Source organism: Quercus lobata, chromosome 5, assembly GCF_001633185.2.
Source record: "Quercus lobata isolate SW786 chromosome 5, ValleyOak3.0 Primary Assembly, whole genome shotgun sequence".
Classification (NCBI taxonomy): domain Eukaryota; kingdom Viridiplantae; phylum Streptophyta; class Magnoliopsida; order Fagales; family Fagaceae; genus Quercus; species Quercus lobata.
Window position 1 is genome coordinate 83811884 of NC_044908.1, and position 27051 is coordinate 83838934.

At 35.2% G+C, this 27051-nt stretch overlaps 3 protein-coding genes across 4 annotated transcripts; 1 reads left to right on the plus strand and 2 right to left on the minus strand.

Moving 5' to 3' along the window:
• Positions 1 to 559: 559 nt before the first annotated feature.
• LOC115988535 (cell division cycle 20.2, cofactor of APC complex-like) lies at positions 560 to 3827 on the minus strand. 2 transcript variants are annotated; one of them, XM_031112106.1, is made up of 6 exons: positions 3670 to 3827; positions 3460 to 3548; positions 2589 to 2864; positions 2010 to 2282; positions 1330 to 1908; positions 560 to 1064 (listed from the first exon to the last, which is right to left on the minus strand). In XM_031112106.1, the coding sequence occupies exons 2-6, from the start codon at positions 3541 to 3543 to the stop codon at positions 924 to 926; spliced, it is 1353 nt and encodes a 450-aa protein (XP_030967966.1). In that variant the 5' UTR covers positions 3544 to 3548; positions 3670 to 3827; the 3' UTR covers positions 560 to 923. The 2 variants fall into 2 exon arrangements, with proteins under 2 accessions (XP_030967966.1, XP_030967965.1); XM_031112105.1 differs by having other exon boundaries at positions 3460 to 3827.
• Positions 3828 to 4777: 950 nt separating this feature from the next.
• Positions 4778 to 10531, minus strand: LOC115988536 (probable plastid-lipid-associated protein 10, chloroplastic). The gene is made up of 6 exons (XM_031112108.1): positions 9090 to 10531; positions 8804 to 8938; positions 8359 to 8454; positions 6227 to 6313; positions 5899 to 5936; positions 4778 to 5079 (listed from the first exon to the last, which is right to left on the minus strand). Exons 2-6 carry the CDS (start codon positions 8915 to 8917, stop codon positions 5076 to 5078), a joined length of 339 nt encoding a protein of 112 aa, XP_030967968.1. The 5' UTR covers positions 8918 to 8938; positions 9090 to 10531; the 3' UTR covers positions 4778 to 5075.
• A 14705-nt stretch (positions 10532 to 25236) lies between these two features.
• LOC115988420 (B-box zinc finger protein 32-like) lies at positions 25237 to 26686 on the plus strand. Its single transcript, XM_031111994.1, has one exon. The coding sequence runs from the start codon at positions 25549 to 25551 to the stop codon at positions 26383 to 26385; it is 837 nt and encodes a 278-aa protein (XP_030967854.1). The 5' UTR covers positions 25237 to 25548; the 3' UTR covers positions 26386 to 26686.
• Positions 26687 to 27051: the final 365 nt, after the last annotated feature.

Sequence of the window (27051 nt, forward strand, 5' to 3'; positions counted from 1 at the left end):
GGTGGTAGTTGAGCTAATGCAGTCCAACTCTCCCTCTAATGCATTTTACTCTTCCTTGCTGGCTGACTGTAGGTTGCTGCTGGGCAAGCTTCAGCACTTCAGGGTGCAGCACGCATTCAGGGAAGCGAATAGAGTGGCGGATGCTATGGCTAAGCTAGGAGGAGCGATGCAAGATACTTTTGTTGTTTGGGATATTCCCCCATCTGATGTAATAGCAAACTTTGTGTATTTTGATACTAATGGGGAAAGTGTATGTAGGCTTGTTGCCTCTAACTTAGCCATTTTGGCTTAGTTGTTTAATAATAATAATAGTTCCTTTTAAACCAAAAAAAAAAAATAAAATAAAATAAAATAGATTCCAAAATGGTTAGAGTCAATGTTTTTTTAAATATTGATAATGTTGTAAAATTCAATCCACTTATGTCAAAATAGATGGATAGGATTTTAGGAACATGTTGAAGTTTTCTTAAAAACTCTAGAAAACCTTAATCCATAATCCATACATATTTCTGTAAATGTGCGCGAGAGAGAGAACAAAAAGAAGAAACAAACACCTAAAGAAACTACAGAAAGAACCATGATGAGGCACATATACTCCAGGTTTGTCATAAGTGGTTCTAAGTTCTAACCATGGGCAAAGAAATAATGCTCCACTAAGCAACTCTGGGAATAACAAAGACCATCCCATTTACAGTAAGAAGTTTGTACATCACATTAAAACTTTCTGCGTTTACAAATTCATCATATTTTCGTCTGGACAGTATATACAGTTCAAAGAATGACTATGTGAAATTAGTAAATATGTAAACTAAGTTCTGTACCAAACAAGTATTCATTGTGCTGAGCTTCATACTCATCAAAGAAACTTCATTCTCCAATGGTCAATTCAACCTAAAATCCTTGACTGCTCTCTCTTATGATGTTCAACGGATGCGGCTCACATGAGCAAACGGTTCTAATTTTGCCTTTGGTGCAGGTTTAGCCACTTCTGGAGTCCCAAACACATTCCAAAATCTTAGAGTCTCGTCTGCTGCTGCAGATGCCACTGTGCATCCATCAGGGCTCTGAACATATAATAACAAAGTTCAAACAGTAAGAAATGATCTCTGCCAATTATGCTCATTTAAAACCAATTAAAAGATGAAACTAATAATTTAAACAATTAAATTTATTACACTAGAGCATGATTTATTGAAATGTTCTAAAAGATAAAACTTAAATACAACCAAAGATAATCAAGGTCAGCTATGGATCCTTAATAAACTAATTAAGTTTGGCAAGAATAAAACTTAGATAATAATCATAATTTGATCAACTCCAAATTAGTACCTGTGTCATAAAAAGGACTCTAGAAGTATGACCAGTGAGCTCAGCCATCTTCACCATTGAGGGGTATTTCCATAGGGTAAGCTGATTCTGTGTAAAACCATGAGAGCTAAGCAATTCGCGCTCATTCTTGTTCCACAACAAAGAACAGACCTGTGAGTCGGTGTTAATAGAGTTCAAGCATGCGCCTGTGTGGGCATTCCAGAACTTAATGCACTGATCACCACCACCTCCACCTGAGGCTAGCAAATTACCCTGAAATGGACACCAAGCAAGGGCCTTGACTGCAGCTGTGTGGCCCTCAAGTCTGTGAAGCCACTGTCTTGGTGCACTGGAAGAGGCCATGGTTTTGTCCCATATATAGAGAAGATTATCATTCCCTCCACTAGCCAATTGAAATGAGGCAGACCATTTTAGTCCACAGACCTCAAGATGGTGTCCCCTATAGGTTTCAACAATGTGGGATCTCACCCTCACATCATTGTTGATAACTTTACCATCCATTCCTCCAGTTGTAAGGATGTGATTGTTCCAAGCCAGTGAACCTACTCTTTGTCTGTGACCGCCACTCAATGTTCTTAACTGCATTAACAAAATCACAGTAAATCTTCAACATGAATCAAAGAAAAACAAAAGAACAAATAGAAATTTTTTTATGATAGATATAGTTCTGACTTAGGAACCTGTCTGTTAACAGTATAATCCCATATTTGGACATGGGAATTGTTTAAGCCAATGGCAATGTGCCGGCCATCAGGAGCCCAACTAACACTTGTAACAGGGCCGCCATCATCATCATCGATCGTGACAAGTTCTGAGGTAGAGCCATTTGAGGCATCCCAGAGGTATACCGTGCTTCTGAGAGCAATGGCAAGGACATTGCTTCTACCCCAGTCTAATAAATTCAAGTAGAAATCATCCAAAATATCAGGAGCATCCAATGTCCTCTCACTACTCTGTGAAACCAGATTGGAACAATTAGTACACAAAATAAATTTACAAAACACACAGAAAAAAGATCAGAAGCACTAAGACAAAGACACAAAGAAACAATCAAACAAAAATACAGATTATATGGCTTCTGCAAACTTAAATTCGCATTTACATCTAAACCAAATTACAACATCTAAACTAAGATTCAAAGGGCCTTAAAATATGTTTCACATCTGAATCCAGATTCCCTATTCTTTCAAACACTATTTGATTAGCAGATCAATTCAAATTCAAATATGATTAGTTTTTTTTTATATATGCAATTATACCTGAGGAATGTGTCTCCTGTGCTTGACAGGTTTGGTCTGTGGAGAAGATGGTGAAAGAAATTCCTGTGGGATTGGGTCAATTGGTGTGGAGGGCTTGTTCTTGAAGACCAAGATCCGTGTCCGGTTCATGTTAAAGGCCTCCGCAAGTTTCTTCTGGTATGCCTCTCTGGATGGAGAGATCACAGCCAGGTTCTCTTTGCCTTTCCTCCCATCTGTGAGCATGTAGTGTGCATAATCAAAGTCCATTGCAGCACGATTTGGAATGAACCTATCCAACTGTCAGTATAACACAAATTTATTATCAGAGATGTAAAAGGAGAGCAAAATTGAATTGATATTCATAGTTCAATACTATACATCAAAGCATTTTTTTTTTAATAGGAAACCTAGACTAACCCTATTTTGATCATAATATGACTAGGTAACTAAATTGTCCTACAAATTTAGGTTTATAGTGATGACTTGACAAGAAACCAACAAACCTTAGATTCAGAAACTAAAGATACGGCAACACCGAATTTCTGTTTGCCTGTTTGGTTACTTAGAAAATTTGGGAGGAAATAATCAGAATTTTCACTGTCTAGGACACCCTTGTGTAATTTGAGTTAATTTTCCAATTTCTTTTAAAGAAAGAAACAAAACCCAGAATTTGGTTTCTCTTGTTTTCTCTTCCTCAATTTTCTTGGCAATCAGACAAGGGTGCATGACATAAAGATTCACATAACAAAACCCAAATTTCAAAAGAGAAAACATGGCCACCATATGGTTATCATAGAAAACAAAATTTTCATTAAAAAAAAAAAAAAAAATCTACAAAATATCAAATTTTAACAAGAGGAACATATATATATAAGAATTTAAAGATTCTTACATTTTCTCGATTAGACTTTCTCTTGGGGACTTGTTCTTGAAGAGGGCCCAGCCACAGAGCCCTTCTTTTGTGAGATGAACCCATGGATCCTTCATCCATAACGTTGGAGATAGCAAAGAAAAACAAGAAACCAACCCTTCAAAATTCACTCAGATTTTTTATACTATATAGCAAAAATATGAAAAGGAAAAAACAATAAGGAACACAGACAGAGACAGAGAGAGTAAATTGTTGAGGGGGCTTATTGTATCTGATCTTTGAGCGTCTGGCTACAGAGAGAGAGAGGCAGAGCAAGTCAGAGAGAGAGAGAGAGAGAGAAGAAGAAGAAGAAGAAGTAGTTGATGATTTTGGAATTTAGAGGGTTTAACGGCTACTGTGGTATCCTTAAATAGCCGTTGATATTTTAGTTTGAATGAAATGGGCTTATGGGCCTCATTTTGACACCGACGTTGTAGGCTGTTACTGTGCTTGGGCAGCCCACGACCACGTCTTCTCAGAGTCCAAACTCCAAACTTCCTAGGGGTTGTTTGGGATTTGGCTCAAACCCAAGGTTGGAGTAGCTCTCTCACTTTCACAACTCAAGCCCAACCCAATCCATAGGCAAACTTAGGCTTACTTTTAAACATTAAAAAAAAAAAAAAAAGTGGTATTCTAGATTTTGACTAAATCATTCAACTTCTTGTGCATGATACTTTGGAAATCTCATATATCTATTATGTGGTGAATGAAACTTAAGACATTTGAATTTATGGCACATCTTTTAAGTTCATTAATCCTACCTCTCAGACTTCAACAAATAAACCTGAATAACTGAATCTCGATGTAGTTTGTGTTTGTCAATAATAAAATATAATAATGCTTTTGTTGAGTGCATTAAGGTGTGGCTTGTGGGGAGGGGGTAGGGTCCAAACTTCTTCATAATTTCTAATATTAGCCAATAAAGTTGTCTAAACTTTCTTCTAAAAAAAAGTTGCCTAATTTTAAAATATGGTGATGAAAATTTTCAAGTGAATTCATCACAACTTCACAAAAGTATCCACCTAACGCCGACAAATAATTTGTTGGGCCTACTTTTCATTATTTTTGGGAAAGTACATAACCATGTTCATTTGCAAATACTAAAGCCAAAAAAAAAAGGTTAAAAAAAGAAAAGAAACAAAGGTGTTATTGGTATGAGTATGACTTGAAATCTATTTCAATACACTAAAAAAATTACTGCATTTGACACTAATACCAAGCATTCTAACTCTAATAATTTATGTTGAAATTCTTTAAAAAAAAAAAAAAAACTCTAGTTAGTTTACCATGATTATTGATAGAAGGGGAATTAAAAATAAATGTTAAGTTACAAAACGTTCCCTTCATGTATGTTTTACAATGCAATAGAAAATGTTGGACTAAGTCCATTTACCAAAAAAAAAAAAACTCTAATTAGTTTACCATGTTTATTGAAAGAAGGGGAATTAAAAATAAATGTTAAGTTACAAAACGTTCCCTTCATATAGTTTTGGACCTTTAGTAGTACCAAAGGGTTTTACTTCAGTTGTCACTCCAAAATGGTTGCAGGAACTTCTCAAACGCTATCAATTATCATCATTGTAGACTCAGCACATGATTTATCTGCAATACAGCTATTATAAATTATTACTCATGTCATAAAACACCTATTGTTGCAGCCACGCCAATGCTTTAAGATATAAAGAACAGAACTCATTATAGTCACAATCCTCTATTGCACCTCAGTCCATAAGAGCACTACACTTGACTATTCTCTAAGATTAATGTTAGGAACACAGCATTTTTCATAACTGTTAACATGCTTTATTATAATTGAAGCAACAACACTTTCACCTGGTTCCACTACTGACATTATGTTTATTATATTCACAAGTCAAGTCAACAGTAAGTTACTTGGGAGTAAGTAGGATTTGAACCGAATTTGAAGAACAATATGATTTCACTTTGACTATGACAGTTTCTATTTGTTAGTAATTTGGTTTCTGTATAAACACTCATAAGCTACTAATAGTTTCAAGTTTCAAGGCCATCAAATTACATAGTTTTAATTAAGGAATAATGAGTAAACCCAGAAACAAGGCCTCCATATTTCTTTTGTTTTTCTTGCATTCTGGAAGTGGCGAGGGTATAAAAATATGTGGCCAGTTGTAAAAACCACCAGTCTTAGAAAAATGTATAATAAGTCGGACTCAATAAAAACCTCATCGTTGTAGTCCTCATATTTCTATTTCCTCCAAAACCAATGCTTTTCTTGAGTAGAAATGCTGAACAGCACTAAATGGTAAGTTGAATAACTTAGCCCTTATCATTCAAGAGGTTGAACTCTAGTAAACACAAATACTCCTCCACCACCAAGCATCATAAGTTCATAACTGATATCATAAATATGATAAACATCACATACGTTCCTGGGTTACTTACAGAGATCTCAGCTCTGAAGCACGGATAAACTGCAAGATCTGCACACAACCATGAATATACTCTCAAAAGGAAATATAACAATCTAACTGCTGTCTCAGTAGCAAACAAGCTTAGATAATGACTTATATCTGCAGATTCATTGATAAAAGCCAAGAGTGTGGCTAAGATATAACATTAACCACACTCTCTAAATAGTGATGTTAAACTGTTAAGCTAGCCTATTATTGGCCAAGGTTCACAGATAACAAAGCTGTCTAGATGCATGAGGTTGCATGCAAAGTTGGCAATCAAGGATTGCATCCTGAAACAACTTATGTAGTCAAGTTACCTGTAGGCTTAAAAATGATCGTGGCAGTATTGCTGGAGCTATTAGAGCTTGCAGCTGTTCACTGACATTTATATTTTGAATAGTTATCTGCCAAAAACAAATATCAGGATTTAGCTAAATTCACAAAAATTATGCTTCATGTAGTTTCTCATAGCAAGTAAAGAAATACCAAAATGTCACAATAAGCACTCACCAAAAGAAAGAAGTGTTCTGCCTTTTTCTTGCTATAATAAACAAATAGATACTATCTTTTTGTCAATCTTAGGTGATGCTAGAGCGATCTTAAGATCTCCATCATCTTCTTGACTAACTAGACATTAATATTGGCCCACTGCTAACACATGAAGCTCAAATACTTTGTTCCCAGCCTATAATCTATACTGAGATCTGGAAATGAAGAGGGGTTAAGTCTGGCAAGAGGCATAAATTTGTTTTCACCTGTCTATTTGATCAAAATGCTTGCTGATAACAGGTCTGTCTCCAAATCAATCCAAACTCAAAGACAGATCATTTGTTTAGCTAATTTTATGGCTACAGAAATATGGTATTACAGATCTAAACACAACAAATTTTTCCTTATCTGCAACCTCACAACGAAAATTTGATCTTTTTTTGCTGGGAGTTGGAGCATAAATAGACAAGTTCATCTATCATGCAAAATGATTAACTGTATGATGTTTATTCCTACAGATGTATTGGCTCAAATGAATGATGCTCTAAAAGAAATAAAAGAAAATCTGAAGAGGACTGATGGAGATGAGAATCACTTCCAGCTATGATGGAGCTAAATTGATCAAAATTTGCAAAAATGAGAAAAAGAATGGAATAAAACCAGTAGTCAATTTTTTTTTTTCTATCTTATTTTCATTTACCCTAAAAAAATTTCAATATTATTCTATTTTCTCCCCTCATTTGCATATATTTAATTAGGTGAATTTACATATACTAAATGAATAAATTAATCAAATTGAAAACTCAAATAGGATGATACTAAACCAAAGGAAAAATGCATAGATATGACACATTTAATCTATCAAGTTCTGTTGATAATACTTCCAAAACAGTAAAGGTAAATTGCAGGGAAGTGGGAACAGTTGCAGCTGATACAGCTCAACGATTTTGGATATCATGTTTCATATAGGGCAGGAAAACTAGCCTCTTCAAATTGAAGGTAGACATTACACACGGAAACAATGTCAAATTTTGCAGATACAAGCAGATTGTTCCTGCATAGCAAATAACCTTGAAGTCACTCCAAAGAAACTGAAGGATTTGTTTTTCATGAAATATGAACGTTCTCTCATTCCCACAACTCCATAAACAATATAAAGAAAGTAGATAATCTTCAATAGTCCCCTAAAGTTTGCATGTACATGAAGCATCTCCAATAAACCCTGTTTCTTAAATTAACTAAATACTCACCACTTGAAACAACAAGTTACCCATAATTAACTTAAGTCAACCATCACAATAAAATGTTGGAATTTAGTAAGTACATTAAAATTAGCTTATAGGAATTTAGAAGACAGGTATAAGGGAAGCAAGGAGATACTCTACTTCTGTAAACTCAAGATTGACAAGAAAACTCAGGAACAAACGACATCAATAAGAATATGGAGAATCCTTAATACGCTAATCCTTTGTATATGCTACAAGAAATAAATTTAAGGATGTGTCTTTCTTCATGCGGGTGTGTATCTATATATATATCTTATGTATTTGTTCATGTGTATGAGGTGGCCTTTTTCTTTTCTTTTTTCCCCTTCCCCATTTACTCAAACAACTAGCTGAAGGCCTTTTTATCATATGCACTAGCTGAAGCATCCCCATATGTGAAATCTCATATAAATTGCTGGAAATGGCAAATGACAAGCTGATATTACAGTTGCTCTACAATATTCAGTACTGATCTAGCATACTGAGGAACCTATCAATGAACATAAACAACTGTAATAATATTGATATTGTGTAACTCAAAAGAAAACAAAACATAGAGAATAATGAGAAAGTGAATTAGAATTATACAGAAAATCCAGACTCAATGCAATGCACGATTTCAAGATCTATGTTTTCAACTTAAGTAGAATAGCTTCCAAATAAGGTAGTGGGAGGAAAGGAAGGCAGATGTTTACCTCTATTAAGGTTGGAATACTCCATCGAACAACATTACGGATGAAACCCCCATTTGATTGATCTCGGCACTCAAATTTTTGAAAAATTTGCCCAGCCTTGCTCCACATTCATGCAGAAACCAATTGCAGAGAACAACGTTTTAGGGGGAAAACAAAGAGATAAACGAAATAACAAATCTAGTGATGGACATTTCACATACACCTAGACATAGAATAAGCCAGCGTACATAAATTTTAGACATGAGATGCTAAAAAAAAAAAAAAAAAAGGCATCTTCAGGCAGATAATGATCCATAAAAACTGTCCTCAGGCAAGTTATTTTCAACGTTCAAGCCTCTTCGTGTATAATTATTTCTGGAAATAAACATTTCATAACTAAAAGAGCAATGAAATGTTCAGAAATTGCTTATAAGTTATATTTTAAAAAAAAAAAAAAAAAAAAAACCTGAAAGAAAGGAAGTCTAGCTGCAGCTTCGAAAAGAATGAGAACATCAGGGGCAGAAGTATACTGCAGGTGCCATGTCCCATCCAACTTTACAAGATCAATTGGCAAACCCATGTTATAACCCTCCACACTAACCTGCCAATTATAAATATTTCATTAGTTATATTTGAACAAATTCACTTTTACATACCTCTTCCTCCTTTTAATCAAGTGAACATCCCATGTAGAATATGGAATCAATAAGTACAAGCATGAAGCAAACAAATATACTGGAGTAAAACCATACAAGAGCCTCCTCAATGGAAGAGCGTTGGTCAGCAGTTGCAACAAGTCCTCGTTTTGTCTCTTGGATAGCTCTCAATAAATCATGCTTTTTGTTCTCTACCACAAATTCAGATGCCTAAAAGACCAAACAAAGTCAATAATTATGCAAAACAATGACTAAATATGAAAAAAATACATGGGAAAATATACTTTTCCACTCTAAACATTCAACCCATTTAATAATTTCTCGGTAAAAGACCTGTAAACTCATTGTGAGACAAGTCAAGAATTCTTAGCTTAAAGAAAAACACCCCACTAGTGTTATGATTTCCTATAGGTCCATGGAATTTGTTGGATTTCAAGAGAAGAACCTGCAGATTGATAAGAGCTTCAAACCAATGAAGAAATAAATCATTAATCATGTTGTTTCCGAGGTCGAGAACTTCCAGATTTGTACAGTTGATAAAAGATTTTGGTAATAGCCCTTTTAAATTATTGTCATTGAAGACAATAGTTCTCAACTGATTACCCTTTGCAAATGCATCAGTTATGGTGCCCTGGAAATTATTCATTCCCAAATTCATCACCCTAAGATAATAACTAAAGTTACCTATACATTGTGGAATCTTGCCTTCCAAACTGTCATTAGCGATATCCAAAATTTCAAGAAAACTTAACATTGCAAATCATATATGGGATCTCCCCAGTCAGTCTATTATCATTCAGTTGAATTGACTTTAGAGATGTGACTTCTGAAATCTCTGTGGGTAATTCCCCAGATAAGCGATTGTGTCCTGCAAATAAGTTTACAAGAGACTTGGCGTTTTTGATATCGGATGTAATTGGGCCTTGGATATCATTGAATGAGATATCAATCGAGTCTATGTTCGGATGTAATAGGAATGTTACCTGAAAGGAAGTTCTGATTAACTACAAAAATACGTAAAGTGGAACAATTGGCATAGCTTGCTGGAATTTCACCGGTAAGATTGTTTTGCAACATTGCAAGCCCCCACAAAGTACCTTGCTTGCACATATCTGGTGGAATTGGACCGGTAAAAAAATTCTCAGAGACGTCGATGACATTAGTTTTAGCCCACGAGCCAAGGTTATGAGGCAGCGGACCAGTGAAGCTGTTTCTATACAGAGAAAGGGTCACAAAGCTTCGTGAACTTGCCGAACTCAGCCGGTACCTGGCCAGATAGCTCGTTTTGATATAGTTGCAGATTAACCAGGTTATTTAAGAACCTCAACAAACTCAGAAAAAATTCAATTGAATGCAAATAAGCTCATTGACATCCCAATTAGATAGGCTTTAAGCCCAGTGTGGGATTCAAAACTATAAAATTCACAAAAATCATAATACTAAGATTTTTTATACTATTACTATATAGCAAAATTATGAAAGAGACAGAGACAGAGACAGAGAGAGTAGATTGTTGAGGAGGCTTCTTGTATCTGATCTTTGAGCGTTTGGCTAGAGAGAGAGAAGAAGTAGTTTAGAGGGTTTAACGGCTACTGTGGTGTCCTTAAATAGCCGTTGATATTTTAGTTTGAATGAAATGGGCTTATGGGCCTCATTTTGACACCGACTTTGTAGGGTGTTACTGTGCTTGGGCGGCCCACGACCACGTCTTCTAAGAGTCCAAACTCCAAACTCCTAAGGGGTTGTCTGGGATTAGGCTCAAACCCAAGGTTGGAGTAGCTCTCTCTCTTTCAGGACTCAAGCCCAACCCAATCCAAAGGCAAACCTAGGCTTACTTTTAACATTAATAAATAAATAAAAATTAAAAAAGGTGGTATTCTAGTATTTGACCAAATCATTCAACATCTTGCGCATGATATCTTGAAAACCTCTTAAATCTATTATATGGTGAATGAAACTTGAAACATTTGAATTTATGGCACATATTTCAAGTTCATTGATCTTGCCTCTTAGGCTTCAACAAATAGACCCAAATGACTGAATCCCAAAGTAGTTTGTGTTTGTCAATAATAAAATATAATAATGCTTTTGTTGAGTGCATTAAGGTGTGGCTTGCGGCTGTGGGGAGGGGTAGGGTCCAAACTTCTTCATAATTTCTAATATTAACCAATAAAGTTGTCTAAGCTTTCTTCTAAAAAAAAGTTGTCTAATCTTAAAATGTGGTGACGACATTTTTCAAGTGAATTCATCACGACTTCACAAAAGTATCCACTTTTTAACACCGACAAATAATTTGTTGGGCCAACTTTTCATTATCTTTAGAAAAGTACATAACTATGTTCATTTGCAAATGCTAAAGCCAAAAAAAAAGGTTAAAAAAAAAAAAAAAAAGGTGTTATTGGTATGAGTATGACTTGATATATATTTAATACACTAAAAAATTACTGCATTTGACACCAATATCAAGCATTCTAACTCTTATTGTGGGGGTAACAGACAGGGGAACCCACACTAATATACATGTCGGGCCAAGGGCCCAGTCTAAGGGAGAACCCCTCCTCGGCCAGGTGTGGCCGAGGACAGAGGGAACGACCTATTACTAAGAGTGGCACTTCGGGTTATTCCATGGAATAGAAAAAGTACTAAGACAGAAAAGGACAACGGAAATAATAGAAATATCTAAGGGAAAGCTGCCATTATTGCATTCAGTACTCTGTACTTGACAAAGCCATGCTTTTCTGCCTTTACAACCACTCCCAACAACTTTGGGGAGGGGCTGATGGGACAAATATCAACACTATGAATTTAAATCGGGAGGAAGGAAACTAATATAAGGAGGGGGGGGGTGAAGGGAGGCAATGCGGGGGACTCTGGAACCCCTACCACTCAACGTATACTAGAAAAAGCTCATCGGATTGTGCCGGGGACCAACCTTCCTTGATAAACTCAGTTCATCTTTGCTTGACTGTCATGAACACCATATTAACTGTTACCCATGCACTAAAACCTAGCTCTTCGACCCACTCTCTACAAATTTATTGTACCGGGCTCACAGGTCCAAGATCCTATACATCTTGGATTTGCGCTGCAAAATATGACCCTACACTTATTATTTAGGTTGAAATTCTCTATAATAATAATAATAATAATAAAAAAAATATATATATATATATATATATATAATTAGTTTACCATGTTTATTGAAAGAAGGGGAAATCCAAATAAATGTTAAGTTACAAAACTTTCCCTTCATGTATGATTTACAATGCAATAGAAAATGTTGTACAAAGTCCATTTACCCAAAAAAAAAAATTAATTAATTAATTAGCAAAATAATCTAATTTTGAGTTGGCTAATCATTGCAACCATGTGTCATTTCTGCCGTCAAATTCCTCAAAGAATGATAAAGTTGTAGTTTCAAGTTCTCACTGGTAATTTTTTGAGTTGGCTATAAAATTGATGTTTATTTTCTTTCTATCCAATAAAATTAATATTTATTTTCTTTTTATATTAGAAGATTCCTTAATTTCATTTCTTTATAAACTCTAAAGTAAAGCTAAATTCCACTTTCCAGAATAAATAAATAAATAAAGTTTAACATTTTTTTTTAGAGAGTTTCAATGTATGGCATCCACTCTTGATAATACCTCTTTATTATCAGACCAAGACACCAATCAGTTTTTGGTGTAGGCGGGGATTAAACCCCAGATCTCTTATGCAACCATCAGAGACTTTACCAGTTGAGCTAATTGGAACCCACAAATAAAGTTTAACATTGAAATTTGTCCAAACAATATATCTTAGTGTATAGTGTATGCAACTACAAATATTTCATCTATTTTCCCAAATTTGGTGTTCAGAAATATATATCCAATCAAATAGAAATCTCACACCTTCAAACGATGTGTCAGCAACCAACATGCCCTACAAGTTCCTGATCTATGGTCGCACCAGTTGAATTGGCTTTTTATTTGGCAAGCTTTGCCAAGTCTGACATCAACTTTATATACAACTCTAGTCACAAGAACCACAAGGTTAATACCATTCAAACCAATATTGTTGGAACACTCACCTTGACTGACGTGTGCAAAAATAATCGCATTTTCTTAATTAAATAAATGCCATTACAAGTATTTTAAGTCTGATTTAGGTCATCCACTTAGGTTGACTCTTGGACTCAAGAAGAAAGACATGTCAAACTTTTATTCCAAGACTAAGAACATGGCGAATTTAAGCCTTTTTTCTTTTTCTTTTTTTTTTCTTTTTTTTTTTTTTAACTTGTAATTTAATTTTGGGTGACTACATATGAAATTTAATTTTGGGCGACTTTATATAAAATGATAATATAGGTGTGTATGAATTTTTTTTTCCACCGATAATTTTTGGGATTTGAAGGCATAATTTTACATATTTCACAATTGTGTGTGTAATATCGGTTCATCTAGGCATTAAGATCAAGGGTCCGTTTGGATACAGCTGAAAACTGAAAATTAAAACTGAAAACTGAAAAACACTGTAACAAAATAATTTTTAAATGTGTAAATAGTACCGTGGGACTCGTTTTTAATGAAAAAATTGCTGAAAAGTGAAATTTGTGGGTTCGTGAATAGTACACGATGTGCACTGATTGGCTGAAAAAAGTTAGAAAAGTCAAACTTTGCGGCTATTGTTCATTGAACAGTGCATGAACAGTAGCCGCAAGTCTCAAAAACGCATGAAAAAAAAAAAAAAAAAAAAAAAAAAAAAAAAAAAAAGCAGACGCAGACACGTTGGAAATCAGCCCAATCCAAATGTACTCCAAGTTTGCACCATGGGCAATTGTTTTTGTAAGGACACAATTTGTGACGACCCATAATAATGTTGGATTCGCACGTAAAAAGACCCAAACAATATCATTTATAGAGCGTGGGTTTGAAAGGCTAAGCCTCGGTCACAAGACGGTGGTTTTCCGTGGTATTCGTACATAATTAAATCGTGATCGCCATAGGAGTCTTTCTCCTAGAGACGGGCTGGGAGGCTCTGGTTTTTTGGCCATTTTTCCCAGCCCCCGCTCTGGTTTGCTTACTTTTCCTTTTATACTAGCCTATGTTCCTTATCTTTCGTCCACGTGTAGGATCGACTTTTCCAAGACTGATACTTGTCCCATCAGCCCATATCCAGAGTGGTTGGGGGTGGTTGTAAAATCTGGAGAGTATGGCTCTGTCAGGTGCAGAGTATTGAATGGCAGTAAGGGCAGCTTTCCCTGGTCGTTATACTTTCCAGCGTACCCTTCTCTATTGACCTAAATATTTTAGATTTTTTCCAAACTGTTCCTATACCGTTTTTGCCATTCCTTCCAGTGAGACCTCAGATATGCCGAGGACAGAATCATTATCGGCTGAGTCTCAAGACTATTTGGACTTTTATTACCTATCCTCGACTATAACCTTCCTCGGCTCAGGCCTTGGGCCCCAATGTAAAAATGGGCCAGGGCCACAAATTATTGGACCCCACAATAGCCCCTCAAAATCCTGCTGTCCGACCTCTTGGTTGGAGAGGAGGGTTTTGGTAATGCCACGCCTTTATTGCGATCTGCTTAGATCTACCCTTCATCAATGTGGGTGTCTCTTCACCTATCCAGGAAACATACCGGACTACGAGATATTCCTTTGAATTCATTTATGACGCGTTCCTGCCGCTTCATTATTCGAAACACGCCTTTAATGATTTCCCTTTACGAGACCATTTAAATTCGACGGTTATTGACGGAGTGGGGAAGTGGAATGGGTATATTCTTGTTTACAGATTTTCTTGGAAATTTGGACAGATTAAATGCCTCCCGTTTTGCCCTTCATATAAGATGGAAAGCAGGAGGTTACCTCTCTTACACAGAGACCTTTCAATCCTTTTAAAGTCTGAAAACTCTTAGCCTCCCCCAGAGTTTCCCTTATCCGCTCGCTTACACTTTGAATTGTGATTCGTCCATGATAGGAGCAAGAATGAAGAGACCATACCCTTCCCAGAAATGCTACGTTCTTGTGAAGCTCAAACTGGCTCGGTCAAGGCAGGGATGGCAAAGACTCAAGCTACTTCTTACCCTCCTTTCAGCCAAAATCCGAAGCAGGAGCTCGTCGCGTCAATCTTTTGGCGCGGCTGAGCTGGGGTCACCCATTATCAGTACCAGCCGCTCTCTTATGAGCATAGCTAACATGGCACCAGCGTGTTAGGAGTCAGGACTGACGCAGGGACAAAGTATCCCTACTTCTTCCTCTCTTCCTTCACTGGTGCCTCCTTTTGCCTCTCTTTCTTCTTCTTTCCACCACCAGATCCATCCTGGTACTTTTCCTTCTTCCTCTTCTTCTCCTTTCCCACCAAGGAAGGTCCTCCTCTCAATATGGATGCTAATGGGGCAGAATTTGGAAAGACTTGGGAGCAGAGCTTAAAAAGATTTATGGCTATTCGTTTGTTGTGTTTTTTATTGTTTTTGTAACTCGTTTTCTATATAGGCTTGTTTAAGCCCTTCTTTGTACACTGTAATACCCCTTTATATTAATAAAAGTCATCATTGCTTTATTTCGTATATTCTTTTTTTTTTTTTTTGAAATGATTATGTCGTAAACAGACGCACTACTTTGCAACTTCTTTTTTACTTCTATACTCTGAACGATGCTTAAGGCCAAAATCCTAGTTAATAAAAACATCTTGCTCTGTGCTTATTAAAACTATTCGACTTAATAATACTGAATCGAACAAATGATACTTAGGGCTGAAATCCTTGTTAAGAAGAAAAGGAACAGATATTATGATGAGCTTATTAGGGCTGTCTGGCATAATAACGCCGACCTGAGTAAACAATACTTAGGGCCGAAATCTCTTACCAAGAAAAAAGACGTTATCATGAACTCACGAGAGCTGTTTGGCACAATAATGCCAACTTGAACAAATGACACTTAGAGTCGAAACTCTTGCTAAGGAAAAGATATTATTATGAACTTAATAGAGTTGTTTGGCACAATATTGCCGACCTGAGAAAACAATACTTACTCCAAAATAGCCGAGATGACAGTTGAATGCTCGGTGTGGTGTAGGAGGTAATCATCCGAGGACATATAACCCAAAAATGAACAGCCCCTACAGGTTGCTGAGTAATAAGGCGTTTCACCATCTTCCTAATAACTTTCATAGCTTTAACCTCTTCTGGTATTTGATTCGAGGATTGAGCAACTTAGAATTCTTATTAAGTAGCTGACCTTTCCATAGGTTTGAGTCCGAGGACCATGCAATAACTTGGTTCTGTCCAAAACTTGATATTTATAAGTCATTGGTTTCCCCATAGGTTTGAGTCCGAGGACCATGCAATACCTTGATTCTGTCCAAAACTTGATTTTGATAAGTAGTTGGTTTCCCCATAGGTTTGAGTCCCATAGGTTTGAGTTCGAGGACCATGCAATACCTTGGTTCTGTCCAAAACTTGATTTTGATAAGTAGTTGGTTTCCCCATAGGTTTAAGTCCAAGGACCATGCAATACCTTAATTCTGTCCAAAACTTGATTTTGATAAGTAGTTGGTTTCCCCATAGGTTTAAGTCCGAGGACCATACAATACCTTGGTTCTGTCCAAAACTTGATTTTGATAAGTAGTTGGTTTCTCCATAGGTTTAAGTCCGAGGACCATGCAATACCTTGATTCTGTCCAAAACTTGATTTTGATAAGTAGTTGGTTTCCCTATAGGTTTGAGTCCGAGGACCATGCAATACCTTGGTTCTGTCCAAAACTTGATTTTGATAAGTAGTTGGTTTCTCCATAGGTTTGAGTCCGAGGACCATGCAATACCTTGGTTCTGTCCAAAACTTGATTTTTATAAGTAGTTGGTTTCCCCATAGGTTTAAGTCCGAGGACCATGCAATACCTTGATTCTGTCCAAAACTTGATTTTTATAAGTAGTTGGTTTCCCCATAGGTTTGAGTCCGAGGACCATGCAATACCTTGGTTCTGTCCAAAACTTAATTTTGATAAGTAGTTGGTTTCTCCATAGGTTTGAGTCCGAAGACCATGCAATACCTTGGTTCTGTCCAAAACTTGATTTTGATAAGTAGTTGGTTTCCCCATAGGTTTGAGTCCGAGGACCATGCAATACCTTGGTTCTGTCCAAAACTTGATTTTTATAAGTAGTTGGTTTCCCCATAGGTTTGAGTCCGAGGACCATGCAATACCTTGGTTCTGTCCAAAACTTAATTTTGATAAGTAGTTGGTTTCCCCATAGGTTTGAGTCCGAGGACCATGCAATATCTTGGTTCTGTCCAAAACTTGATTTTGATAAGTAGTTGGGGGAATTACCCCCTCGACTATGGCGTGGGACTTTGGTTTAAGGGGAATTACCAATTCGGCCAAGCCCCTAGAACCATCCGTGCTGCTGACGCTACGAAGCGCAGCCCGTAGTGAAGAAACGTAGCCCCTAGTGAAGAAACGTAACCCCTAGTGGAACTTTATGCTAGAACACTACATCCGGCTGTTGGAAATGATGTGAGGGATTGTCTCAACCCACTACCTGTGCCAAAACACAAGCCTTTCCCACAGACGGCGCCAATTGTAAGGACACAATTTGTGACGACCCATAATAATGTTGGATTCGCACGTAAAAAGACCCAAACAATATCATTTATAGAGCGTGGGTTTGAAAGGTTAGGCCTCGGTCACAAGACGGTGGTTTTCCGTGGTGTTCGTACATAATTAAATCGTGATCGCCATAGGAGTCTTTCTCCTGGAGGCGGGCTGGGAGGCTCTGGTTTTTTGGCCATTTTTCCCAGCCCCCACTCTAGTTTACTTACTTTTCCTTTTATACTAGCCTATGTTCCTTATTCTTCGTCCACGTATAGGATCGACTTTTCCAAGACTGATACTTGTCCCATCAGCCCATATCCAGAATGGTTGGGGGTGGTTGTAAAAGCTGGAGAGTATGGCTCTGCCAGGTGCAGAGTATTGAATGGCAGTAATGGCAGCTTTCCCTGGTCGTTATACTTTCCAGCATACCCTTCTCTATTGACCTAGATATTTTAGATTTTTTCCAAGCTGTTCCTATACTGTTTTTGCCCTTCCTTCCAATGAGACCTCGGATATGCCGAGGACAGAATCATCCTCGACTGAGTCTCAAGACTGTTTGGACTTTTATTACCTATTCTCGGCTATAACCTTCCTCGGTTCGGGCCTTGGGCCCCAATGTAAAAATGGGCCAGGGCCACAAATTATTGGACCCCACATTTTTCAATGTTTGAAAATTAAAAAAAGCAATTTTCAATTTGATACTAACACAAATATTAATGACTTGTTATTAGTTTTCTCCCATATTTCAATAATTTTGCTTGTAAAAGTTTGTATTATTTAGTATTCTATTTTATAGACAAGATAGAAAAACAATACTAATGATTTAATCATACTATATGTGTTTACAAATTTGAAAATGACATGATATAATAACTAATATAGATAGGCATGTTTCATACCTACTCAAAAATGCAAATATTGTTTAGATAAAATAAATATACAAATATCATTCATTTTATTTTTTTTAAATTCCTTGATTGTGTGTTATTAGATTTTTTTTTTTCCATTTTATTGAACTTTGTTTTATTTGTTTCAAAAACAAATAAATTTTGAATAAGAATACCATATTTCAAATCAATTTTTTTCTCATATAATAATAAATCAATTATTATTATCCTAATCCGAACCCAAAAGTTAACATCACTAAATTTTGGAGATATTGTAGGTTACAATATATATTTGTGACAAATAACATTTATGCAATTCTTAGAATAAGAAACGGTGGAGTCCCTCGGCATGGTCTTATGGGCAAGTTACATCAATTTTGAGGACGCAATCATATCTTTTGGTTAGTTCATACCATAAAGATGTTAAAACTTTTATATATATATAAATATATATATATATATATATATATATATACATATAAAACGATGGATGCTTATTGTTTTATGAATTTTTTTATAAAAAAAAAGGAATTTAAATTATAAAAAGAAAATTTAATATTTTGTTAAAGAAAATCTTAGTTTGTGTTTGAGCTGTCTGTAACATACTACCTATCATTGCCATTTAGATCATGTGGCTCCCATTGCTTATCCTTCACAAATTTTCTAGTCGTAGTTTCACAGTTGTTAAAACAAGATATAATTATGTTTCTTTGGACATAGGTGACACTTCTACACCCCACAGAAGGACAGATAAATGGTAGTACTTATCCATGGGGTCCATCTCTTAGGCGGCAGAAATCCGTTTAATGGACCTAATAAATTTTCCACCACAAACATAAACAAATAATTTCCACAGAACATAGTTTTATGCAAGTAGTTTCAAATAGGACGAAGTCCGTCAGATTGATTTGAAGATATTTCTTATTTAGTGGTGTCATCCATATTCACTTATTCATTTATAAAAAGCAGTGTTATGTGCAGTAAAAATTTTACTATATTAATGTTATTTACTGATGTATCACCAATCAAATGAAGTAATTTAAATATTTAATTATAAGTGGTTGTTACATTAATTTGTAAGTTTTATGTTGTTATGTATTACAAATTTTACTATATTAGTCTTGTAAATTGATATGTCACCGATTAAAAGAGGCAATTTAAATATTCAACGATGAATGGTTATTACATCAATTTGTAAGCTTTTGTTAAAGTTGTAAGACGTATTTCATATATGGATCCGATTAATGTATGCTCTTAGACACACATTCATCATCTATTTTTAAAAACATTTTATAAGGAATTGAAAAAACTGTAAAAAAAAGTTGGTAACTTTTTTTTTTTTTCATAAAAAGTTTCTTAAAATTGTTTATTAATATATGCTCTAAGATATATATATATATATATATAACATTTAATGATGTTTTTTCAACCGTTAGATCTTTTAAAATTTTACGATATAAAAAATGTGTAACTTTATAAGAGTTACACCAGGTTTAATTTGAACTTATCTCCCTATTACATTATTTTTGTTTAGAGAGTTTTAATCTATGACGTCGACTTCTAATAATAGTTCTATATTATCAGACGAAGACATCAATTGGTTTTTGGTGTAGGCAAGAATTAAAACTCAAATCTCTTATTCAACCATCAAAAACTTTAGTAACTAAACTAACTAAAATCTACCTCCAATTACATTATTAGAAAAGACACGTTACTGATAAATAAACCATATGTTAAAAAAAATACATGAATGAATATTTTCTTGGCCCTAATTCAGAGAAAAATTTGTCACACTCACATTTATGTATGAGCTGTATGCAATGAATCATTACCATTAAAAAGACCTTGTGGCTCCCATTGCCTGTACTCAAAATATTTTCTAGTCCTTTATTTTAGTGAGTGAGAGAGAGAGAGAGAGAGAGCCATGATTGATAATGTTGATGAATGATGATGATCCCAAGAGATGGTCCCACCAAAAAAATCATTCTCAATTTCTCATCACACTAATCTTGTGAACAACCACCGCTAGTTCTGCACGCGTGGCCTCTAATCAGCCGCCAGCTCTTATCCCGGACACGTGTCGCTCATGCGTTGGGCTGGATTCTTTTTCTTCCTTCTTGTTATGTGGTTGATTCGTTTGCGTGGCTCATAATGAAAGCTTTGGAGTTGTAAAAGTCGGTGGAGATTTTGCCTCGCCATCAGTTTTTGTGTTGTTGGGTCCCACACTATGATGGTAACTTTTACGCTAGTCCCATTCCAACTGCCATGCCACAGCCCCCTTCTTTTTTTTTTTTCTTTGGTTTTGTAAAAGTTGAAATTACTGAAATCGCCTTTACTAGGATAATCTCGTTTCTCGTGTGTGCCCGCCCACCATGTTCGATGAATTTCATTATTCATTTTGTTTTTGTTTTAACTTTATCCATCCTTTCCCAAAAAAAAAAAAAACTTTATCCATATATAGTATAATAGTACTATGAAACTTTGCTTTCAACATAATTGCATAAATCCAATTGTATTATTATTTTTATTATTATTTTTTAAGAGATAATTACAACATGTTACTAATCCCGTAGTTTGAACATTTTCTCTTTTAAACTTTTAAACATTTTATACATGGAGAGGTGTCAATTATTATTATTATTATTATTTAACATTGCTTCATTTTTTTCCTCCCTTTTCATTATAATTTTTAATATGAGCATATGAATGCAAGTGTAACATGAGCCATATGTGTTAGGGTGGAATAAAACTCCTCTAACCAACTATGTGCATTTAAAGCGACATGTGTAGTCATGTTTTGTCTATCCCTTTGCAAAGTAATCAAAATCGAGATGTACTGACTTGGAAAGAAAACAACTCCCAAACTTTATTAATCAAGTCTGCATATCAAGTGGCCATCAGGTTAAAGGAACAAACTCGGATTGAACATTCCACAGCTAGCAGGGATCAGACTCATTGTAATAAAATCTGGAAGCTGAATGTGCCCCCAAAGGTTAGGAATTTTAACTGCGAGCTTGCTTCAATATTCTGCCTTCCAGGGAAAGTCTACACTGGAGATGGGTGAAGGTGGATGCTAGCTGTGAGCTGTGTTGCTAGCAACCTGAATCTGTAGGACACTCGCTGTGGGAGTGCACCTTTGCAAGAAATGTGTGGGCTTTATGTCCGAGAAATATCCAAAAATGCCCGAATGAAGCCACTGATTTTTTTTCTTCTTGTTTCAAATGCTAGTACAAAGATTATCTACACTTGAACTAGAGAAGTGGGCAGTGGTATCCTGGAGGATTTGGAATGCACGTAATAAGGTTTATTTTGAGAGAGTTCAAGCCCACCCCAAATCCCATTCTAGATGGGGCTATTTGATTCTTGCATGAATACCAGAACCTTATGGCTGCACAAAGGAACTCTTGATAAACATCCAGATTTATGCAATTGGTGTATCGGGTACTACATCTGTCTTGAAGTGTAGCATGTGTTACTGTTGGTTCTTTTGGCCTCTGCACTAGAACTTATCTTGCACTTTATTTGTTAGACTTGTACGTTGTAGCATGTTGCACTTTATTTATTTGTCTCTCCCCTAAATGATCCCAGGGTCTTTACTTACTTGTATACAATTATATCAATAATATCTCTATCTTTTATCTCAAAAAAGCGACACGTGTGTTTTTAAGCAGTCATGCAATGTAATACATGTTTATGATTTTATGAGACCCCACATAATATGTCGGAGAAGATTTATACAAACCATTTTGGAGGAGAACTTTGTCCTTTTATTACTTGAAATCTAGTTTTATGAAAATGAGATAGCTTGTCAAAACTTCATGATCATTTACTATAATTTAATTGTCAATATAAGTATTTAATCAAAAAGGAAAAAATTAATTATGATAATTTTTGGGATATTAAATTTTGTGAGTTCATTGTTTTTAATTTATCCTTATTTCCATTATTTATAAATAAATAAACTTCAAAAGTAAACATTATTGATTAGAAACATTAATTAGTTTTGGAGATAAATGAGAGAGAGAAAGGAATCCCAAGTGACATCTTGTTATTTATAAAACATCATGTCAAATTCATTCATGTAGATTTTATGCATAAAAAGACATGGAAGCATCTTGTTACAAAGTATTATGTGATTGATTTAATGTTTTTTATTTTGTTTTTTGTTCCTTACATAAGGAAATTGTGTCCCAAATAGTTAACTAGACTATTTTACTTGTTATTCATGAAACCTTTTTGAAAACCCTCATAAATCAATAGTATGGTGAAAAGAACATGAAATCTATGTATTTACAATACATCTTGTATGTAGTGTAAGGGAAACTTTTTTTTTTTTTTTTTTTTCCCTTTTGAGCAAAAAAGAAACATTCTTTTAACTAATAAAAAAAAACTTAAATATTAGGGGGGGAAAAAAAACCATCCCTATCATATTGGTAGGGCGCTGAAGGGCAAAATAGGGAAAGCAAAAAAGAATCCAAAAAATCCCCCACAGGCAGAGAGTGCTTATGTGTCGGGACATGAGACGCGATTCAAATGATGAGGACGTCTTCAAATTCTTCCACGTGTCGGTCTTCTAAGAGTCACTCCAACTCATGGTCGAGAATTGTGGGACTTGCGGTTGGTAGTAGTAGTAGTAGAGCCAGATATTTTGCAAGACTGACCACACATATATTATTATTCTATTTTTCTTTGTCCTACTCTATTTTGAAGATGTCAACATGTTCAATTTTTTTTTTTTTTCCTTTAACAAATATCACCCACTCGTTTTTGTAAATAAGTCTCTCAACCCCATTCATCAAATTTTCATTTTACATGTGCCCCTAAAATCTAGAATTGGCAAAGTCAAGCTAGTTGAGGTAGTTTAGATTAATAAGAATAGAAGAATTAGAGAAAATGTGTGTTTCCTTATATTTAGGTTCTGTTTGAAAAAATTTTATTTAGTTAAAATTGAAAACTTTTTGTTCATTTTTTTCCTTTAACAAATATCATCCACTCGTTCTTGTAAATAAGTCTCTCAACCCCATTCATCAAATTTTCATTTTACATATGCCCCTAAAATCTAGGATTGGCAAAGTCAAGCTAGTTGGGGTAGTTTAGATTAATAAGAATAGAAGAATTAGAGAAAATGTGTGTTTGGATACGATATTAGGTAGATTTAGGTTCTGTTTGAGAAAATTTTATTTAGTTGAAATTGAAAATTTTTTGTTAAAAATATTGTAAATAAAGCTAAAATTTAACTGAATAGTACAACAAGATCTGTAAATAATACCAACAAGTGTAATGAAACCCATGAATAGAAGTAAAAATAAACTAAATAGTAAAAGAAGCCTCTAAATATAAGCTTATCCTAAATGCAACTTTAGTGTCATTAAGCTAACATGATTTGTGTAAAAACATGATTAAGTTAATCATTTTATTTCTAAAACATTTCTTACACTATCTTAATAAGATGGTTTGAAGTTTACAAATTAGGACTTAGTTTGAAATTTTGTTAAATTTTGAAATCTTGAATGAGATTTGATTTGGAGTCACAGTTAAGAATATCATTAAAGACAACATGTACATTTTGTGCATGTGGGATAGCTGAAGTTGTCACATATTTAATTTTTGAATGACACATCTAACATGCATTCTATGCGTAGTATAGGATACAAGTTAAATTTTTGTGGTTTGAGCTTAAACATGCTTAATAGACCAAATTATAAATATGTTTATATGAAATTGTCCATTTATAATCTGAACCAAATGAAAAATACGTAAATTCCATGATGATTTTAGATTAGCATAAGTTGATGCATTTGGGATAACATAGGTAATATATATATTTAAAAATGTGAAAGTATATATTTATTTATAAATTAGATTACTTGTAAATGCCAAGTCCATTTTCAATTATATCATTTTTTTAGGTGAATTTGTAAATGACCAATATTTATTGTTATAAAATTTGTAATAACCTTTCTTCATGTTAGAAAGCATATCATTACTAGAAGAAAGCATCTAATCCACAAAAAGACATGTAATACAATTTCTTAATATTATTATCTAGTATAAACCATTGGTCACTTTTTAAATTTTTTTTTTTTTTTTAAATTGTGTTTCAGTCTTAGACCAATTTTTTTTTTCTTTTTTCTTTTTCTACCCATAAAACAGTTTGGAAAGACCAAAAACTGAGTCTGTTTGGTGAATAAAACTTGAGAGCTCAGAATTTTTGAACACTTTCAAATCCATTAAATCTACCACTTAAGTGTTCCTTGATAACTAAACTTTATATGATATAGCCTAACAAGTAATGCAATACAATAAGAACTATGTAGAGCTACACATAATTACATAAAACAATAAGGACAAATCAGCAAAATTGATAAGATGAGGGGTCTTGAGAAGTTCGAGGGAAACGAGGTTTGTGTGGACAAGGGAAGGTGCATGACAAGTGACAAGTCCTGGAAAGCAAAGCAAAAACCAAAGAAGACAAACAAACAATAAACAACAACTTATCAGAAAAAAAAAAAATAATAATAATAATTTAAATCCATAATAAATATATGAAAATTAAGGAAAGGACTTGTGTCTGGTCACAGTGCCACTAGATACGTCAAAATATGAACATGTGATCAAGGATAAACATGTGTCCGTAATCCAACGGGTCTAATAGCAACTGTCACCAAACACAAGCCACACCCAAAAATCAATTCCCATTACTTTCGTCATCCATTCCATTCCATTCAAATTCAAAGTTTCTTATCACATATCAGCCATATAATTTATAAACCCACAAAAAAAACTAAAAACACAAAAACCATTCAATTCCTTACAATACAACTTAACCAACCCATATAAATATTACGTATCTTAACGTGTTCGTGTTACTAATAAAAATACCATTCATCCACAAAATCCTCACAGATCTCTCAACCCCTTGTATATATAAATATACACACACTCTCTTCTCATTTCCATTTCTCTTCCTTGCTCAAACGACTTCTACTACTACTACTACTACTACTACTACCACTGCTTCACGCCAACAGCCAACTTAACCGTTTTCCGCCGGAATATTCCTTCTTATTCCGTTTACTCTGTAAAAGATGAAGAAGGTTAGGGCTTGTGAGCTTTGCAGCGAAGAGGCTTCGCTGTACTGTGCTTCGGACTCTGCGTTTCTATGCTTTCGCTGCGACGTTAAGGTTCACCAGGCCAATTTCCTCGTCGCTCGCCACGTTCGCCAGGCGCTCTGCTTTAAATGCGAGGCTTTCTCCGATCATCGGATCTCCGGCGCCGGGAACTATCGTCTCCGGCGGTATTACTGCCTGGCTTGCTCGCCGGAGGACGAGGTCGGTTCCGATTACGATTCTTCTTCTTCGGATTGCGTTTCGAGCTCCGAGTCGTGCGCCACTGGTCCGAAGAGAGTCGAGCTTGAAGATCGGAGTGAGGAGAAGAAGAAGAAGAAGAAGAAGAAGAAAAAGAAGGCCGCGAAACGCAGCGTTTCGAGCTCCGTCACGGAGATCTCCGGCGGCGGCGACGATTCGGTGTTTCCGGCGAAAATTTCCGTGAAGAAGAGGAGGAGGGTGGTGGACAAGAAGGCGGAGGGTATTTTCGTAAATTGGTGCAGGAAGCATGGGGTGAATGGTCATTTGGTAATTCCGTTAGCAACCAAAGCATTAGAATTTTGTTTGAGCAAATTGACGGTTTTACCCTTCCGAGTCTCCGTGGCGGCGTCGTTTTGGCTAGGCTTGAGATTTTGCGGGGACAGATCGGTGTCCACGTGTCACAATCTGAGAGGTTTAGAGGAAGTTTCTGGAGTGCCAGCTAAGCTGATCCTGGCCACAGAGGTTAAGCTCGCACGTGCGCTCAGAGTCAGGAAGGACAAGCTCGCACGTGACAACACTTCAGGGGATGAGGAAGGTTGGGCTGAGTGCTCGGTTTGAGTTCTTCTCGCACGTGTGAGTTCATGCACACGTGCGTGTGGTGAAATTTAAGGATTTATATATAAAATAAAATATATTAGCTTTAGTCCTAGAAAGAATCAAAATTAATTTTTGTAAGTTTATTTTAAAAAAAGATCATGAACGTTTCGTGCAGGGAATCTGACCGTTGGATTGGTTTGAGTTTGTAAGTTTGATTATTGTAGATTAAAATTCTAGACCTCAAACTTGTTCAGCAATAATGGAGTGACTTTAATTGTTTAGCAAGAAAGTTTGAATTATTTAACTTCAATTTTTTGCTTTTGAAAAACGAAAAAAAGGGTTTATGTGGTTGTGGTTTAAGAAAACTAAACGAAAAAATTTATAATTTTAATGGTTTTATTATTTAGAGAAATGCTATGTATACAATATTTTTATAATAATTTCACGATATATCTAAGATGGTAAGCTATTAATGTTTCTAATTTGTTCATTTTATTAAAATTACATTTCTTTCCCACTCGTAACAAACTAATAACAATTTGTCATATAAGAATTGTTATGAAATTGTGTTAAAAATTCTTGTTTATTTATTATCTAAATTGAAAGTAGAAACCGAGTTTAGGAAAGTTTTTTTTTTTTTTTTAATAATGGGTTGTTTAAAAAAATAATTATCTTAAAATAGTTTTT